The sequence below is a fragment of the Brassica napus genome, chromosome C9 (assembly GCF_020379485.1).
Source record: "Brassica napus cultivar Da-Ae chromosome C9, Da-Ae, whole genome shotgun sequence".
NCBI lineage: Eukaryota > Viridiplantae > Streptophyta > Magnoliopsida > Brassicales > Brassicaceae > Brassica > Brassica napus.
Window position 1 is genome coordinate 41,844,558 of NC_063452.1, and position 18,555 is coordinate 41,863,112.

The following is an 18,555-nucleotide window of genomic DNA, read 5'->3' on the forward strand; positions in this document are numbered from 1 at the left end:
AAAGCTGGCGTAGCTCCTCTAAGCCGAACTCCAAGCCTTCTTCGCGTGTCCTAACATATAGGGTCAGAAGGTGTGTGACAAATTTAGGACACATCTGTGTAAACGCCATCCTAAGCTGAGCTAGAACTTCGAGGCTGCAATCTTTGAAATATGTGATATAGGCTTCGTAGTACTGTGGGAATCAAAATTTGCACTATCAGTAATGAAGAAAGCAAATATTTTTATGGGGGTATGGATTTTTTTGCAGAGCCAACGACAATTACTTAAAGATATGCAAAAATGAAATACGACAATACGAAAACAAATTTAAAAACAAGAGACTTTTATTCTGAATTTGCGTATGAGCATTCTAAAGATAGAATCATACATGACGTTCGTCTGGAAGCGAGATTACAACGGAAATCAAATAACACATGCAGTAAAATCTATCTAAGCTTTCTAGAGTAACCACATATACTAAGAAAACCTATGTGAGTCGCAGCTCGTTCAGAAAAAGACGAAAATAAAGCCTAAGTTTCTAATTGCAATGAGTTTCCGTAGCTAGGTTTCTTTTGGTTTCCTTCTCTTTCCCAGCCTTGTTTATATACTCCTCCATGGTCGGCCGTGTTGCCATTATCCCACAGATCCCTATCTTTCATTTTCTTTGATTTTTCCTTATTTGTCAAGATTTAAGCTTATCTCTTTTGGGAATCTTCCATCATCCTGTTTTCTTCCTTATTCCTCTCCAAGAAACATAAAATAATATTGAGATTAGGATACTTTGCAATTTAATTCTTAAGTGTACTGTTTCATGTTTTAGGTCGTTTCGGTTCATTTTACGACATGCATTTTTACGATTTTGCTCTAATTTTTTTTTCAATTTGCTCCGAGTTGCGATTTTTTGTGCCGCTTGGTCTACAAAATGATTCATCAAAAATATATTGGTGTTTAAGTTAACCATTTCTGACTCGATGTTGGCTTAATTTTACGGAAAATAAAGTATTCCATGATTTCCACAAAATCTCAACAGCAACTCTGACTGCGACGAAACGAAGAACTTTCAGAGTAGATTCAAGCGAGAACATAAATGGATAGAGAAGGAGGGCATTATGGGAGTAATGGGCGATGTTGAGCAGTGATGAGAAGCTAAGGGCGATAATCGACTGCTCAAAGGGCGATGTGCAGAGAGAGAGAGAGAGAGAGAGAGAGAGAGAGAGAGAGAGAGAGAGAGAGAGAGAGAGAGAGAGAGAGAGAGAGAGAGAGGCGATGTGGCCATTCCTTTGCCTTTTATTGTCTCTTTCGTTCTACATTGACATTTTTGTATGCTTTCAGAATTGTTTTCTTGTTTTATGAAAGTTTTTGCATAGAAAATTTCCAAGTTAGTTTTACAAAAGATTTTTTCGTAAAACTTGTTCTGCTTGTTTTACAAAAAATTCCAGAGGAACTTCCCAAAAATTGTTTTACGGAAGATTGTTTCGTAAAACAGTGTTGTTTCTCTTAAAAGCCTTCCAAAAAAACTTTTTCTCGATAAATTTATTTGGACAGAAATCTCTTTATTTCCTTCATGTGAGGAAATATACAGAGTTTGTCGTATATTTTTTCACGTAGGCACGACATATGAGGTATTATTATCATGACATTTCTGGCTCACTATTGTAAATGATATGATTCTCTGGTGATTTTAGTTGTTGATTTCGCTAGGACTGATGTTGACCCCAACAAGTACCCATGCCTTATACGCTTGGTAGTCTATTCCTAGAGTGGAAGTTATGTATAAAGCTCGTACTATGCTCCCCAATGGTCGTGTAGATCATCGAGGTCTCTGCTCCTAACGATGGATCCAAGATGAGGGCTTAATTTTTCTCTCGCCATCACTCTGTTGTACGAATCGAAGGAAGAAAACGATGAAGTCAAAAGAACAGATGAGAGATAAATGAAGAGAAACAACAAGAAACATGATAAGAGAGATAAGGCCATGAAGATGATAGTTATAAACTGGACAACGCATGTGTTACAAAAAAAAAAAAAAAAAAAAACCGGACAACCCATGGAAACCGAAAGAACGCAGTTATCGAGATATAAAAAGTATTCTCTTTAAATTTCAACCGCATGATGGGAGGCGTGCAATCGTGGCACATCAAATCAAAGCCAATGATCATGACAGTTGTCAATAAGTGAAGTGTCGAAATTAAACTCCCCATTTCGCTTAGGTCTCCTGGATTATGATGAACGAGCTATGCTAGATAATGGATCCTAATATTCCAATATTCAGCTCATACGTACTCACTAAAAAGGCTGGGAGAAAATTCTTGAGTCCTAATCTTGTAGCCACCTCGGACGGAGGAGTCGGATGGGCCGAAAACAAGCAACGAGCTCAAACCCGACGGAGAGCTCCAGGCGCGGGCTTGACTGAGTCAACAAGAATCCTGAGATATGTGCAATTTAGTTATCAAAAGAAGGAGGAGATTTCGGAGACCGATAACAACTTGAGGAATTATTAAAAGGAGGGAGGTTCAGTCATGATAGTATACTCACACATACCAATTGACCTCGAGCTCTCAGTCCTAAAGACTTCTCTCTTATTACTCTGTTCTTGTATCAGTTTTATTCCTAATACTATTTATAAACCTTGTAAACCCATTTATAATCAACATAAGTCCATTTTTGTCTATTTGAATCTAATTACATCGTTGTGTACGAAAGATATTGTTTTGTATCAAGTCTTTCTTCCTTGTTTTTTATAGACTAACACTCTCAATTATTACAAGTTGTATTTGTATACTCTTAATGGTTAACAGACTAACATGTTTTACCTAGAATCTATAACTACAACTCCTGGCTAGGGATTTCAATTGGGCCTAGGAATTGTAGATATAGATTCTAGTTAAAACATGTTAGTGAGTTAACGATTTAGAAAACAATACATGTTTTAACAAATTTATTAGCACTTTTTGAAAAGTATACAAATGCAAGTGTTAGGTGAATTTTACTGTTCAGGAATCCAAATAAAAAATCAATAAATTCTGTACATTAAGAAAAATAATTTTTTTATCAATAACATTAACATAAACCAATATGTTAAACGTCATGGTATTAAAAAAAATGAAACTCAACACCATATAAATATGCAATTTATATTTTTTTTTGAGAGAAGAACCAAAGTTTTTTTAATAGATTTGAAGAAAACCTTAAAATTTGAAATGGTCTCTCTCAATTTATTCATTAATTAATAATTTTATATATATAATTTATCTTTACATATATAACAATAAGAAATTTGTTTAATAAACAATAAAAAATACAGATATTAATTTTTATTTCAACTGAATCTTGTAACACTTTCATGCATTCTCATATATATTATCACTGAATATCATCGATTCATTAGATAACATATCGTCTCCTCATCATCAGAACTGAACTAACCCTATCAATAAATTCATGCTCATCATCCTACCTTCGCCATGGTCAATTTACGCTTTTCATCACTCTGAAGGATCACTATGATATCCGTCAAGAATCATTGAGAGAAATCACATCCAATTTGCATATAGGACTAAAAAATGGATAAGAAATTACAAACAAAAATCAACCGATCAATGACGATTGTAACGAAAGAAACTAACATAAAATCGGAAAATAATTTGTATAAAACCAATTAGAACATGGAGCTGAGATCGAAATCTATTGCCTTACTTCTTTTGTCTGTTGTATGATGCCTTATGTGATTAAGAATCCCATGGTAGAGCCGTAGCGAGACCGTATTTGCAAAACTTGAATTTCAGAATCTACAAACTATATATCTATTTCTATACTTTCAGTCTGGAAGACTTTCGTTTGCAAAGAAAAAACACAAAAGAGAGAGTTGGATCTTTCTTAGTAAAAATGTATTTTTAGAAGTAAGAGGAGATAGCTGACCAAAAAAAAGAAGTAAGAGAAGACAATATATTTAATGGAAGGATGAGAAAGATGTCCATGTTAGCAAAATTCTCGGGATACGGGAGTTAAAAACTTCCGCCTGTGCTCACTTTGACTCATTCAAATTTGTTTGGCGAGAAAGAATATTTATGTTAACATTTTTGTTTTCCAAGAAGAGATTCGGAATATTTGTCTTAAAGTTTTTCTAGGTTCTGATCCAAAAATAATAATAACTAGGTGAAGATCCGCACCTTGCGCGGAATGAATACGTGAAATGAATATTATATATACAAATTAATTTTAAATATTATTATTTATTTTGGGTTCATTACGTATTATGGTATTATGAAATAATAAATATATTGACTAAGTTAGAAGCGAGTAACTATAATGTATATAACTAAATTGGAGAAGCAAGTAACTATAATGTATATAACTAAATTGGAGTAATCACATAAATCAAAATAATCTCTCTTATTTATTTACAATAATTTTATTCGTAAATAAATAAATAAAATCATTTTATTTATTTTATATGCTCTATAATTAAATTTAAATGATATTGACATAGATATATAGTATATTTCAATATTTATATTTATTAATTGAGGCTTCCTACTTATATAATTTTATTAAAATTTGTATTTTTTGTATCAAACAAATAAACCATTAATCACAAAATGTTCAGTGTGAGATTGTTAATAATTTTAGTAATTTTTAATCATTTTCCAAAATTCATTGCAAATTTCAAAATTAAAATATTAAGGTCTAAATACTTTTGCAATGAAAATTTTGAAAGTAACATATTTATGTATTTTTATATGGTAAATATTTTAGTTTTAATAATATTAAAAAATACATAAGTATATATATAATCTGACTATTATTAAATGAAACTTCTTATTCATATGATTTTATGATCATTTGTATCTTGTTATAACAAAAAGGTTATACCATTGATCTCAAAAAATTTAATGTGAGAGTTTCAATAATATTAGTAATTTATTGTCGTTTTAAAAAATTCAAAATATAACATATAAGAAAATATGGTGTTGAATCTAATTAAACAAAACCATTGTAGTATGTAAAATTTTAATGTATGATTTATTAGGTGAAAGATAAAAGAAGATGATGTAGAGTGTTTAAAGGTGAAAAGTAATGTGTTGACATTTGAATACTATCTAACATGTTGAATTACATTTGCACGGATTTCATAGTACTATATAATCCATGTCTCTTTATCCTTCTTCTCTTCCACCGGGTCTTTCCTCGCATGTGGCGTCTTTTCCGGATTCTTCACTTACATCATTGAATCCATTTCTTCAGGCAATTTGACTCATATATGGGTTAGCATGAATAGCATGACTTGAAATTTTCCTTATCCTAATATGCTACCAAAATCAATTGCTTCTACCTTTTTCTTCTCCTTCCCTTCAGATTTTTTGATGATCCAATGACTCTTTGCTTTTTCTCTTCCTTTGAAACCTCAATAAGATTTTTATCATAGTAATCTTAGCTTCATTTATTTTTTCTCTCAATTAACATTCTCTCACGCTTTGTTATATCCTAGCAAATATTTGAGAATAGTTTTGGCATTCTAAAGAACATAGCAAAATATAGAAAGACATATCTCAAAAATATTTTGAAAGCTTGATAAGTTGAGAAAAACAGAAAAATAGCAAGAAAGTCTTCATCTTGTTACTTCCAAATGTGCTTAATGTCAAAGTTAAGGCTTTGTATGGACAAAGAGAGAGAGATCAAGTAGTTCCATTTATTAAGCAAATCATGGTTTTCCTTATGAATTCAATGACAAAGATTGAATACATGATGTTTGTTATTTAAATTTGTATAAATATTGCATCTCTTTTTCTGTTTAAAACACTAATACACGCTAGTTAAGAAAATCAAATTTTACCCTTGTAAAAATAACCAATTTATCATGCATGAATATCTCTTTTACATATATAATAGAACACATTATAATGACATTTATTGGTTTTTCCCAGTCAATTATGATCTTCACCTCTTTCTTGGGGTATGTTTCGTCTTTCATAATATCTGAAGATAGATTCACATATAAAATCATTAATTTTTTGTTTCCTCCAAAGATGTATAAATTTCATATTAACATGTGGTTATAAGATTCATCAAGTTACTTCTGACCTTTAAAAACTCCACATCATCTTCTTTTTCTTTCATCTAATAATTCAACACATATTAGATTTTTAGAGTAATGGTTTTGTTTAATAAAATTCAACACACTATTTTATTAATTAATGATTAAATTGTATGGCCAAGTTAAACAAACACAATCTCTAATTTATAAAGAATAAAAATAATCACTAAATAGATATTAAGTTTATTTAATTTGGACATATAAATATTTAATTATTAATAATTAAATATGGTGTTGAATCTAATTAAACAAAACCATTGTAGTATGTAAAATTTTAATGTATGTTGATTTATTAGGTGGAAGATAAAGAAGATGATGTAGAGTGTTTAAAGGTGAAAAGTAATGTGTAGACATTTGAATACTATCCAACATGTTGAATTACATTTGCACGGGTTTCATAGTACTCTATATTCCATGTCTCATTTTCATTTTTCTCTTCCACCGGGTCTTTCCTCGCATGTGGCGTCTTTTCCAAATTCTTCACTTCCATCTTTGAATTCATTTCTTCAAGCAGTTTGACTCCTATCTGAGTTAGCATGAATAACATGACTTGAAAATTTTATTTTCCTTATATGCTACCAAAATCAATTGCTTCTACCTTCTTCTTCTCCTTACCCTTCAGATTTCTTGATGATCCAAGAGATGACTCATTGCTTTTTCTCTTCCTTTGAAATCTTAATAAGATTTTTATCATAGTAATCTTAGCTTCATCTATTTTTCTCTCGAATAACATTCTCTCACGTTTTGTTATGTCAACACGAAAGTTACACCTTTTTGAAGGAAACATAACATGATTCAACAAATTCAAAATGAATTCATCTTAAGATTTTGTGTGTGTATGTTTGCATGTGAGGGAGAGAGAGAGAGAGAGAGAGAGAGAGAGAGAGAGAGAGAGAGAGAGAGAGAGAGAGAGATAGAGAGAGATAGAGAACAGGAAAGTAGTTTATATTTGACTGAAAAAAACTAATGAATGTATGTATATCGTGTTGTGTTTAAACGGAAAGAGAGTTGTGGCATGGTAAATTGGTGCTTTCACAACAGTAAAATTAGAATTTGTTTACCTTGCATGTGTAATTGTTCTAAGCAGAAAAAGAGAGGAGACTTTAAAGATAATTCTAAATAACAAACACCAAATAATGTAACGTTTCAGAAGGTAGACAGTTTAAGAATTAGGGAGACTGAACATGATGTTTGTTATATATTTGCAAGTTTATCATGCAAAGATGTATAGATTTTAGAGAATGACAAACTAAGTACCTATGATTTTCTATAATATACTCTTCTTCTGATGATAATCATACCATCTTTTATTTTTATTTTTTTCCTTTGTTTACTTTATAGATATATAGTTATTTTAAATTTGGTTCTCTATTTTTATTGAGTAAATTTTCTTTATATTTCAAATGGTATCGAACTAAGAAAAAAAAACCTAATATCCATATCATAAACTAAATTACCAAAAACATAATCAATTTAATATTTTAAAACAAATTATATTAAATTATCCAAATTATCCAATATTTTATCTGCATACTCCAAATTTCTAGATATTTTATCACCAATACCTGAATTACTTGATATTTAATTAGAATTTATGAAACTATTCAAAATTACACAAAATTACATGTAAACCACAAACCAAAGTGATCCAAACAAGACTCAAACTAGATCCAATTTTTTTGAGTATTACCTGATTTTCAATATTTGTTTGGAACCAGCTGAAAAAAAAAATCAAACTGCACTAGAACTAAACCAAATCCGAACAAAATCGATTTTGAACCAAATTTCATAACTCTTATCAGTTCTCATATCTCTATATCCAAAATAACCAAAATTTTAACTAGAACCGAAAAAAATCAAACAATCAAAACCAAAAATGAATGTCCATGCATACTTAATGTTTATCGATTTTTAAAAATGACATATTTTACTTCGTATATTATATACACTTATAAGAATAATAAGAAAACTTTTTTAACTTTAAAAAAATTAATGATATGAGATCATAGACGAAAGTTATTAACCGATTTTTCAAAGCTTTTAACTTTTTGAATAAAGCAAGCTTTGCAAGTGGACAATCGAGACTATTCCCAATTTAAGTAAACAATTCACATAGTAAATTATATTACTAAAACTTATTACACTCATTCATGTAACCAGCGTTAATTCATCGTAATCTATTATGTTCATGCACGTTTATGTCTAATGTACAAACATTACTAAGTTTGTTAGGCAAGAAATATTACCACACCTCTAACTCTGTAAAGTAACTTGTTTTGGTTTCAATTGAAATAAAATTTATATACAAACACTAATTCATAATTATCAAACATCGAACAAGGATTATTGTTTATATAGGGAGAATTTTAACAAATGTTTGAAAATTAAATTTATGATACGGATAATACTTTATCTTAGTTCAATACTGATAAATTTATCAAGTACTGGGAAAAATAGTATTCAAACAATAGCGAAATAATGAAATTAGGATACTGAAAAATGTGAAAAAACTATAAAAAACGTGCTACTTGCCACAGAGTTGGTATTTAACTGATCAATTTATTTTATGACTCTCTTCAAAATCTATTCATCTCTGCATGAGAAACATGCAAATAACATAATGTTTATTTTTGTTGAAAGATGAATATTATTAATCAACAAAAACAAAATTTAGAGAAATGATATAAAATATCCTAGAAAATATTTGAGAACAGTTTTGACATTCTAAAGAACATAGCAAAATATAGAAATATATATCTCAAAAATATTTTGAAAGGTTGGTAAGTTGAAAAAAAACAGAAAGGGGATAGCAAGAGAATCTTCACCATGTTAGTTCCAAATATGCTTAATGCCAAACTTAAGTCCTTTTATGGACAAAGAGAAAGAGAGAGAGATCAATGAGTTCCATTTAGTAAGCAAATCATGGTTTTCCTAATGAATTCAATTACAAAGATTGAATACATGATTTCTGTTATTTAAATTTGTATAAATACCGCATCTATTTTCTTGCCTAAAACACTGACACATGCTAGTTAAAAAAATAATCAAATTTTACCCTTGTAAAAATAATCAATTTATTATGCATGCATATCTCTTTATCCTATATAATAGAATACATTATAAAAACAATTTTTGGTTTTTCCCAGTCAATTAAAATTTTTTACCTCTTTCTTGGGGTATGTTTCCAGTTTCACAAATATTTGAAGATAGATTCACATATAAAATTATTTTTGTTTTTTAATTAAGATATCACTTCAAAATTCCAGAAAAATAAAATAAATCTTTACCCTTACAGTTTATTCATTGTGAAAATTTTAAAAAATAATATAATATACAAAAACTATAGAAAATAAATTTATAATCTTTATTTTCACTACAGCTCTTCTTAAAGAAATGCACAAATAAATAAAATTATAAATAGGTGAAAGAAAACATTACCTTATTTTTATGTGTTCTTTATTACATAATAAACATTACAAAATCATTTCTTAAGTATTATGTCAGAGGTTGAAGATATGCCTCCCTTCACTTATTTTGGAAACTCAATCGCCATGTGTGGCTGAAAGCTGATTTCAGATAATATTCTTATCACTCAGAAAATATTTCATGGATTAAGGACCAACAAGCATGCCAAAATAAATATATGACAATCAAAACATATATGACTAAAGCGTATGATAGGGTGGAATGAGATTTTATACATGCCCTTCTACCTACACAAAATGGGTTTTGATCCTCACTAAGATCAAACGAATGATGGCATATATATCCTCGGTTCAGTACATGGTCTTATTAAATGGTCTCCCTTAAGGGCATATAATCCCACATAGAGGTCTCCGCCAAGGAGACCCTTTATCTCATAATGTATTCGTCATGTGTACGGAGGCTCTAATCGTAAATATTAAAAAAAAACTGAGAAAGAGAAAAAAACTAACGGGAATGAAGGTGGCTATGGCTTGTCCTCCGATATCTCTTTTAGATGACAATTTAATTTTTTTTGTAAGGCTCAAAAGGATGAGTGTCAAAACATTCTCAGGATTTTAAAGGAATATGAGGCAGTATCAAATCAACTGATAATCTTCCAAAAATCTTCTATTCAATTTGGACACAAGATTGAGGAAACCAATCGGCAGGATATGCAGGAAATTCTAGGGATATGTAATGTAGGAGGGATGAGATCGTATTGGAAATACCAGAGAGTCTGGGAGGCTCAAAAATACATGTATTTTGTTTTATTCAAGGTCGTTTGAACAACAATGTTAATGGATGGACTTTAAAAGTTCTTTACCAAAGGGGGAAAGGAAGTAATTAAAAAATCAGTGGTTTCGGCTTTACTAAGACATATGATGTCCTGTTTTCGTCTACAAAAGACCATATCAAAGAAACTAACGAGTGCGGTAACCCAATTTTGGTGGAGTCCATGAGTAAGCTCAAAAGGCATACATTGGAAATCATGGGACAAATTATGTCAAATTACGGATGAAGGAGGTTTGGGATTTAAATATCTCACAGATTTTAATACGGCCATGCTAAGAAAGCAGTTCTGGCGTTTAATCGAGAAACCAAATACTTTGTTCTCTCGGGTTTTCAAGGTCGATACTTCATGAATGCATCACCCCTGGAACCGATTAGATCATACTCCCTATCATATGGCTGGCGTAGTATTGTCTCTGCTAGATCTTTGGTAAGCAAAGGACTAATCAAAAGAGTAGGATCAAGATCAACTATATTAGTATGAAATAACATTTGGCTCTCAATCACTCACCCGAGACCAGCAAATAGTAATCATTATAACCTTTACCTTTACCTAACGGTCTATTATCTCATCAAGACAGAATCACGAACATGGAATTCATAGGTAATACAGTCTTTGGTGGATCCCCAGGATGCAAAGATTAAAGAGAGTATACCTTTGAGTAAGATACAACTAGCCAACATAGACGGATGGCATTTCACGAAAGATGAGAAATACACAGTCAAATCTGGATACCAAGTGAAATGAGTTTACCCTAATAAGAAAAAAACAAATATTAGTGTTTGGTCCCACAGTCGCTTCTCTGAAGGAGTTTATTGGAAAAATACGATGTCCACCGAAAATGAAGCAATTTCTTTGGCAAATAGTATCAGGATGTATTGCAGTTAAGAAAAACTTACGAGCGAGAGGAATGCAAGGGGACATATGTTGTACGAGAAGTGGGGCACCGAGGAATCAATCAACCACGTTTTTTTGAACGCCCACCAGCAATCCAAGTTTGGGCAATCTCAAAAATCCCATCGAATCCAGCTATTTTTCCTACTCATCCACTCTTCGCAAATATGGATCATTTGTTTTGGAGAGTTCTCTGACAAATGGAAGATCATCAATTCATTGGGATATTATGATATATATGGAAGGGACGAAATAATAAAGTTTTTAGTAACGTGGATATTGATCCAATGGATACTTTAAAATTGACTGAAACAAAATCTCTTCTTTGGGCGGAGGCACAAGTTTCATTGACACAAGGGCTTCCTCAAAATACTGAGGTAAATGTCTATACTTTACCAACTATACAAGGTAGATGGTGTTTCACGGATGGATCATGGAATGACCAGAAATGTTTTTCAGGAAAAGGTTGGTACAATACTTTAGAAGGTTTTGATGGTTTGATGAGAGTAAGAAATACAAGGACTAGCTTGTCCCCTTTCACTCGGAAGTGGAAGCGCTCATTTGAAAAATGGAATGTACAAGGAATTTACGTCAGTTTCAGGTTACATTTGCAACAGATTGTTTTCAGACATTAAATCACCTAAACTTTAAATCAATATGGCCTAAGATTATCTAGCATTAAGATCATATCTAGCCTTAAACATCCTAAAAACCATTAACTATCTAATCCAAAAACATAAAGATGACTACTCTGTAATCTCCATGAAAACACAAATAACTATGAAAACAATTTGCATATTCATTGATACAAAGGAAGATATATAATCAAGAAACACTAAGAGATTAGAGAAAGCTTCCATAACACAAATAACTATAAAAACAGTTTGCATGCATAATTGCTTAAAGCAGGTGCTAAAGTGTACATATTAAAGTTTGGAGTGAAAGCGCAAAGATCAGGAACCATTAGGCAATTACGAGGAGGTCTCCTCAATCGAAAGTTTGGGTTCAATTTGAAAGGATATATTTCAAATTGGGGAATGGAAAACCACGAGAATACAGGGACGGACCAAGGTTGCGAATTGATGGAACATCTCAATCGAAGAACACGAGCAAAGCTTGGTCACGGAGGAGGAGCCGACGGTTAAAGAGACTGTCACGGCTCGGAACTGAGGTCACGAGGGTGCTGGCTTGTAGCGGGTCCCTGCACCGGTGGGAGCTAACGACGATTGGAGCTCGGGATTAGTCTAGCCACAACCGAGAGATCTTGTCCTTCTGATCTTTGACCTTGTGATTGTTTTTCTACTTGTGATCCTTATTGTGATTGTGATTCTTGTGCTTGTGAATCTCCTCTCTAATTTAAACAAACAACAAGGTATGACACAAAGTGGATTATGATTCTTGTGCTTCGACCTTTCTCCTTCGACACCTTAACTATTCATGCTTCTTCATCACTCACCGAATCACAATCATCATCACCAGCAATCCCGTAATGAGTGAGTAAAGGTATTCAAAAGTTTAAAACATTTTTGCAATAGAAAAAAAGGCATACCTGGAACACTTGTGAACTCCTCTGCTACTAGTCCTACCATTTGAATTTTTTACAATAATTAAAGTACAACTTTATCGTTTCACATAGCTGAAAATGTCTGCTGTAGGCCTCTTTAAATGTTAACTGTTTTGCACAAAACACAGAATGAGATGATACTTTGCAGTTCTGCTTCAGAAATATACAAATGGTGCTTATCCTCCGACGCAAGCCTTTCCTTTTTTTCTTGCTTTCAAAGATTCCTAACAACAACATGAAACTCATGCCTTGTAACACCTAAAGAAGAACCTCAGCAAGGGATAAGCAAAACACATCAGACTCTTAGCGTGTAAGCCTTCGCTGCTTATATTCCACTTTATTGAAACCACGGTAAAGCCTGAACGTATGCACAAAAGTAGTTGTGCTCGCATCACTACTTGTAGAGACTCTTGGGAATATTCTAGAGACGCTAATATTTTGTTAAAATCACCAAAGCAATGCCACTTGAATCAAAGCACAATGCATAGATAGCTTTCCATTATAAAGTCGCAACACAAAAAAAACACACACTGAATATAGCTTAAACATATAACTAAAAAGACTCTAGACTCCAAACTAGCATTCTTATCAGTTCCACTTTTGAGCAGCCAGATCGACAATAGTGATTTCGTCGACATCCATGATTTTGACGCGGTTAGGACGCATGTGGCGAACAGAGCAAGCAGGGACACAGAAAGATTCAGTCATTGTGAGGATAATGCAGAGATCACCAATATCTTGAGTGTAAACAGCGTTACCTTCCTCGTCTATCTTGAAGACCATTAAAGCTTTTGTTTCCATTCTCTCTATACCGTGGATGGTCTTGGACGTCCTTTTGTACCATTTAACCATGAAAGTTTCACCGGTGGTTCTTGACTCCACCAAGTGTTCGCTGGTGTTGCACGAGTACAGAAGCTCCCGTTTGGCCTTGCTCAGCTCCGGAAGGTTTTGAAATTGAAGTCTCTGAACCTTTGGTGTGTACTTGTGTTTGCGGAGATCCCATGATCCAACAAGGTGGCCTCCAGATCCTCCAGATCCGACAATGCGAAACATGTCCTCTTTCTCAGAGTACATGACAGGGGAGGAGAAGAAACAAGGGTTTGAGATTCTGATGTGTAGAAGCCGGAAAATCGGACTGACATAAACGATAGAATAAAAGCGACGTTAAGGAAATAAACGAATGTAAAAGACAAATACAAGAATGATAAGAAATTGTATTCGCAAAGAGACATGGAGTCGAGATATGATCTCTTTCCTTAACTCAAAATATTCGCTCCATTAGTGAGACGGGACTGTACGAATATAGAATCTCAGGATACAACCATGGCAGACGAATCACGCCTCACTCGTGATCGCCCTATCGAACTATAAACTCTACGAAACACTCTCGTATTTATGACTTACGCTAAGGGATTTTCGCTGTTGGTTTGATGTGTAAAAGTTAGAGAAATGAGAAGAGAGACGAGTTGTATTTATAGAGATGGACGAGGAGCGACTTCCCGTAACTGTTGCATAACGTGCGCTCGTTAGTGGAGATTTGGCAAAGATCTCGGGAAGTTCAAGTTACGAACTTATTCCCCAAGACTCGCTCTCTCTCTCTCTCTCTCTCTTATCTCGTTTAAATATCTCGAGAGGATAAACTGCATGACGTTTTTATTTTCTAGACAAACTGCTTGTCGTTTCAAAATAAAATGCATATTGTTTTTGAGTTTTTAAATGGCAAAATGTTGAGCTTAACTTGGTCCTAAAAGAATATTTTTATTGGGCCGGAGGCCCTCCACCAAGACCCAAGACCCAAGACCCACGTCCACGTCCACGTCCACGCCGAGCCGAGCCGAGCCGAGCCGGCCGGACGGCGGCGGCGGCGCGCGTGTGGAAAGGTCTCTCTTCCTCTGAGCCGTTTGAACCATGGTAAGTGATGAGACATATATATACTAGTGATGCTCTCTTCATTTAACCGACGTGGGATGTTCCATACTCCCTTTCATTAAAGCCAAAGGCTTCTCTAGGCCCATTTCGTTTCACTTCTTGCCTTATATTATTTAACCTATTTGGTTTAATAATTTTGGCCCAACAATCCCCCACATGAATATAAATGACTCTAAACATATGCAGACTAAATGCAGATTCGATAACTCTAAAAAAATTATACTTATTCTAATCCTGACTAGACTAGACAGACTTATCGAGAGTGTTTGCGAAAAATTCACTGTGTTTGAGTTGGTGACATTTTTAAGCCTTGAACCACTCATAGTTAATATCTGTCGGGTTTACTTTACCAGAAGGTGAACATGATGTCTTGAACCAACCGGTGTTTTATGTAGACTGAGACAACATGCATAACGCAGCTTCATTTTCTCGTAGAACTTAGTTCTCTATTGTGTTCATTGTGGCCCTGGACTATTCCTGGTTTTCATGAGTGAACTTAGAGAATATAGCCTTGCATTCATTCTCCTAGAAACGGCTCCATTTCACACTCATTAGGTGATTGACCATGAAAAGTATTGAGTAATACTCCGCTTAAGAAACTATGGAATCATTAAAAGCTTATGCTTATCCTTCTCACATTTGTTAGCACTTTTATCATCTTAGGAGCTGGGAAGAGACTACTTGTCTCAAGTGCTTTGGTTAGATTCTGTTTGATTTTGTTTTCCCTTTGAACCTACATCTTGGGATCTCCAGTCATGATAGGTAGGGTTGCAATCAAGCATCCTCATTCATTATAGGCTTTAAACCCATTCCTTTTGATGATTTAGCAACAACATCTCATGACAAACCTTTAGTAAATGGATCCCCTAGGTTGTCAGCCGATTTGATGTAGTCTATTGTGATTACACTAGTTGAGATAAGTTGTCTAATGGTTTTATGTCGTCTTCTGATGTGACGAGATTTACCATTGTAGAGATTACTCTGAGCCCAAGCTATAGCTGATTGACTATCACAATGTATGCGTATAGCTAGCACTGGTTTCTCCCACATAGGAATATCTTCCAAAAAATTTCTAAGCCATTCAGCTTCTTCTGCTGCTTTGTCTAAGGCTATGAACTCAGATTCCATGGTTGATCTGGCTAACACTGTTTGTTTGGTAGATTTCCATGATATTGCTGCTCCTCCTAGTGTAAAGACATATCCACTCGTGGATTTTGAGTTTTTAGAATCTGATATCTAGTTAGCATCACTATATCCTTCTAAAACTGTCGGTTCTTTACCATAGTGAAGCCCAAAATCTTTGGTGTAGCGCAAGTAATTGAGTACCCTCGTTATAGCTTTCCAGTGTGTATGACCTGGATTACTTGTATATCGACTAAGTACGTTTACTGCATGCGCTAGATCTGGTCTAGTACAATTGGTCAAGTACATGAGACTTCCGATCACATGAGCATACTCGTTTTGTGAAACCGCTTCACCTGAATTCTTTGTTAAGTCCATTTGGGGATCTAGCGGAGTTTTTGCCGTACTATTAGAGTAATTTTTAAACCTCTCTAATATTGTTTGAGAATAATGAGCTTGGGTTAAGATAATTCCGTTTGAATTTCTTGTGACTTTTACCCCGAGAATGACATCTGCTAATCCCAAGTCTTTCATCTCAAATGTCCCTTTGAGCATGTTTTTTGTTTGATTGATAATGTCTTTGTTGTTTCATAATGAGCTTGGGTTAAGATAATTCCGTTTGAATTTCTTGTGACTTTAACCCCGAGAATTACATCTGCTAATCCCAAGTCTTTCATCTCAAATGTCCCTTTGAGCATGTTTTTTGTTTGATTGATAATGTCTTTGTTGCTTCCAATAATGAGCATATCATCTACATATAGACATAGCAAAACATAAGCATTTTTGGTAGTTTTGTAGTATATGCATTTGTCACATTCATTTATTTGAAACCATTTGACATCATTGTATTGTCAATTTTTTCGTGCCATTGTTTAGGAGCTTGCTTAAGCCCATAAAGTGACTTTACAAGTCGGCATACTTTGTCTTCCTGTCCGGGAACGACAAAACCTTCAGGTTGTTTCATGTACATTTCCTCTTCTAAATCACCATTTAGAAAAGCAGTTTTTACATCCATTTGATGGATTTCTTGGTCTCTTAAGGCTGCGATCGCTATCATCAGTCTTATTGATGTTATTCTCGTTACTGGAGAATATGTATCAAAATAGTCAAAGCCTTCCTTTTGTCGGAATCCTTGAACTACAAGCCTAGATTTGTATTTTCCACCAGGTTTTCGTGTCATTATCCATTTATTTCCTAATGCTTTGCAGCCAGGTGGTAAATCTGTTATGTACCATGTATAATTTTGCATGATAGAATCAAATTCACTCCTGACAGCTTCATTCCAAAATGGAGCTTCTGGTGAAGCCATTGCTTATGCCAAAGTTTTTGGAACATTTTCTACTAAAAATGCCATTAGGAAATCTTCACCAAAAGACTTTTCCTTTCGAGCCCTTTTGCTCTTTCGAGGTTCATCTTTTTCTTCATTTTCTGAAATATTATTTATAGAAATCTCAACGTTTGTCTCAGTTTCTGAGTTCTTGTCATTGTCTCTTTCTTCTCGAGTTCGTTTTGTACCTTGTTTTTCCTTATATGGAAAAATATTTTCAAAGAAAGATGCATTTCTTGATTCCATGACTGTATTTTCATGAATGTCTGATATTGAAGATTTGTGTACCAGAAATCAATAAGCATTATTGTTATGTGCATATCCAATGAAGATGAAATCCACTGTTTTAGGTCCAATAGTGGCCTTTTTTGGTGGCGGTACTGCAACTTTTGCCAAGCACCACCACACTTTGAGGTATTTATACGAAGGTAAATTACCTTTCCATAATTCATATGGAGTTTTTCCAGTTACTTTGTGTGGAATTTTGTTGAGGATATAATTAGTGGTAAGCAACGCTCCCCCCCCCCCCCCCCCCCCATGTTCTGGGGTAACCCAGATTCCTGCAACATTGCATTCATCATCTCTTTTAGAGTTTGATTCTTGCGTTCAGCAACTCCATTAGATTCTGGTGAGTAAGGAGCTGTAGTTTGATGGATTATTCCATGTTCTTTACATAATGCATTGAATGGACCATCATACTCACCTCCTTTGTCGCTTTTAACTACTTTAATAGTTGTTTAAAGCTGATTTTCGACCTCGAGTTTAAATTCTTTAAATTTTTCTAAGGTTTCGTCTTTGCTATGTAATAAATATACATAACAATATTTTGTGCAGTCATCTATGAAGGTCACAAAGTAATTTTTCCCACCTCTAGATTGTATGTATTTTAAATCACATAAATCGGTGTGAATTAAATTTAGAGGTTTATTAGTTCTTTCAACACGAGGTGATGGCGTTTTTGTGAGCTTAGCCTGTACACATACTTCACATTTTTTTACTTGTTTTGCATTTATGAATAAGATTTAAATTCATTAATCTTTGTATAGATTTGTAGTTTACATGGCCTAATCTTTCATGCCATATATTAAAAGACTCAACCAAATAAGCAACTGGCTCTTTTTTATTCATTGAAACTTTTGGAGCTACAACTTTCGGAGGGACTGTCATTACATTCAACTTGACAAGTCCACCCTTAACATACCCCTTTCCCTAATACATCCCATTCTTCCTAATCACGAGCTTGTCCGCCTCAAAACTTGTGGCGAATCCATTCTTGTTGAGCAAGATTCCCGAGACCAGGTTCTTCCTCATGTCAGGCACATGCTTCACATTCGTCAGAGTGACCTCACGTCCAGATGTCATCTTCAAAATCACATTGTCGTGTTCTTCAA

At 33.8% G+C, this 18,555-nt stretch overlaps 1 protein-coding gene across 1 annotated transcript; it reads right to left on the reverse strand.

Annotated features, from left to right (window-relative positions):
• Window positions 1–13,374: 13,374 nt before the first annotated feature.
• LOC106417269 lies at window positions 13,375–13,860 on the reverse strand. The gene has a single exon (XM_013858101.1). The coding sequence runs from the start codon at window positions 13,858–13,860 to the stop codon at window positions 13,375–13,377; it is 486 nt and encodes a 161-aa protein (XP_013713555.1).
• Window positions 13,861–18,555: the final 4,695 nt, after the last annotated feature.

Excerpts from the sequence above, each read along its gene's own strand:
- LOC106417269 (XM_013858101.1), bottom strand. The coding sequence starts at position 13,860 with ATGTACTCTGAGAAAGAGGACATGTTTCGCATTGTCGGATCTGGAGGA.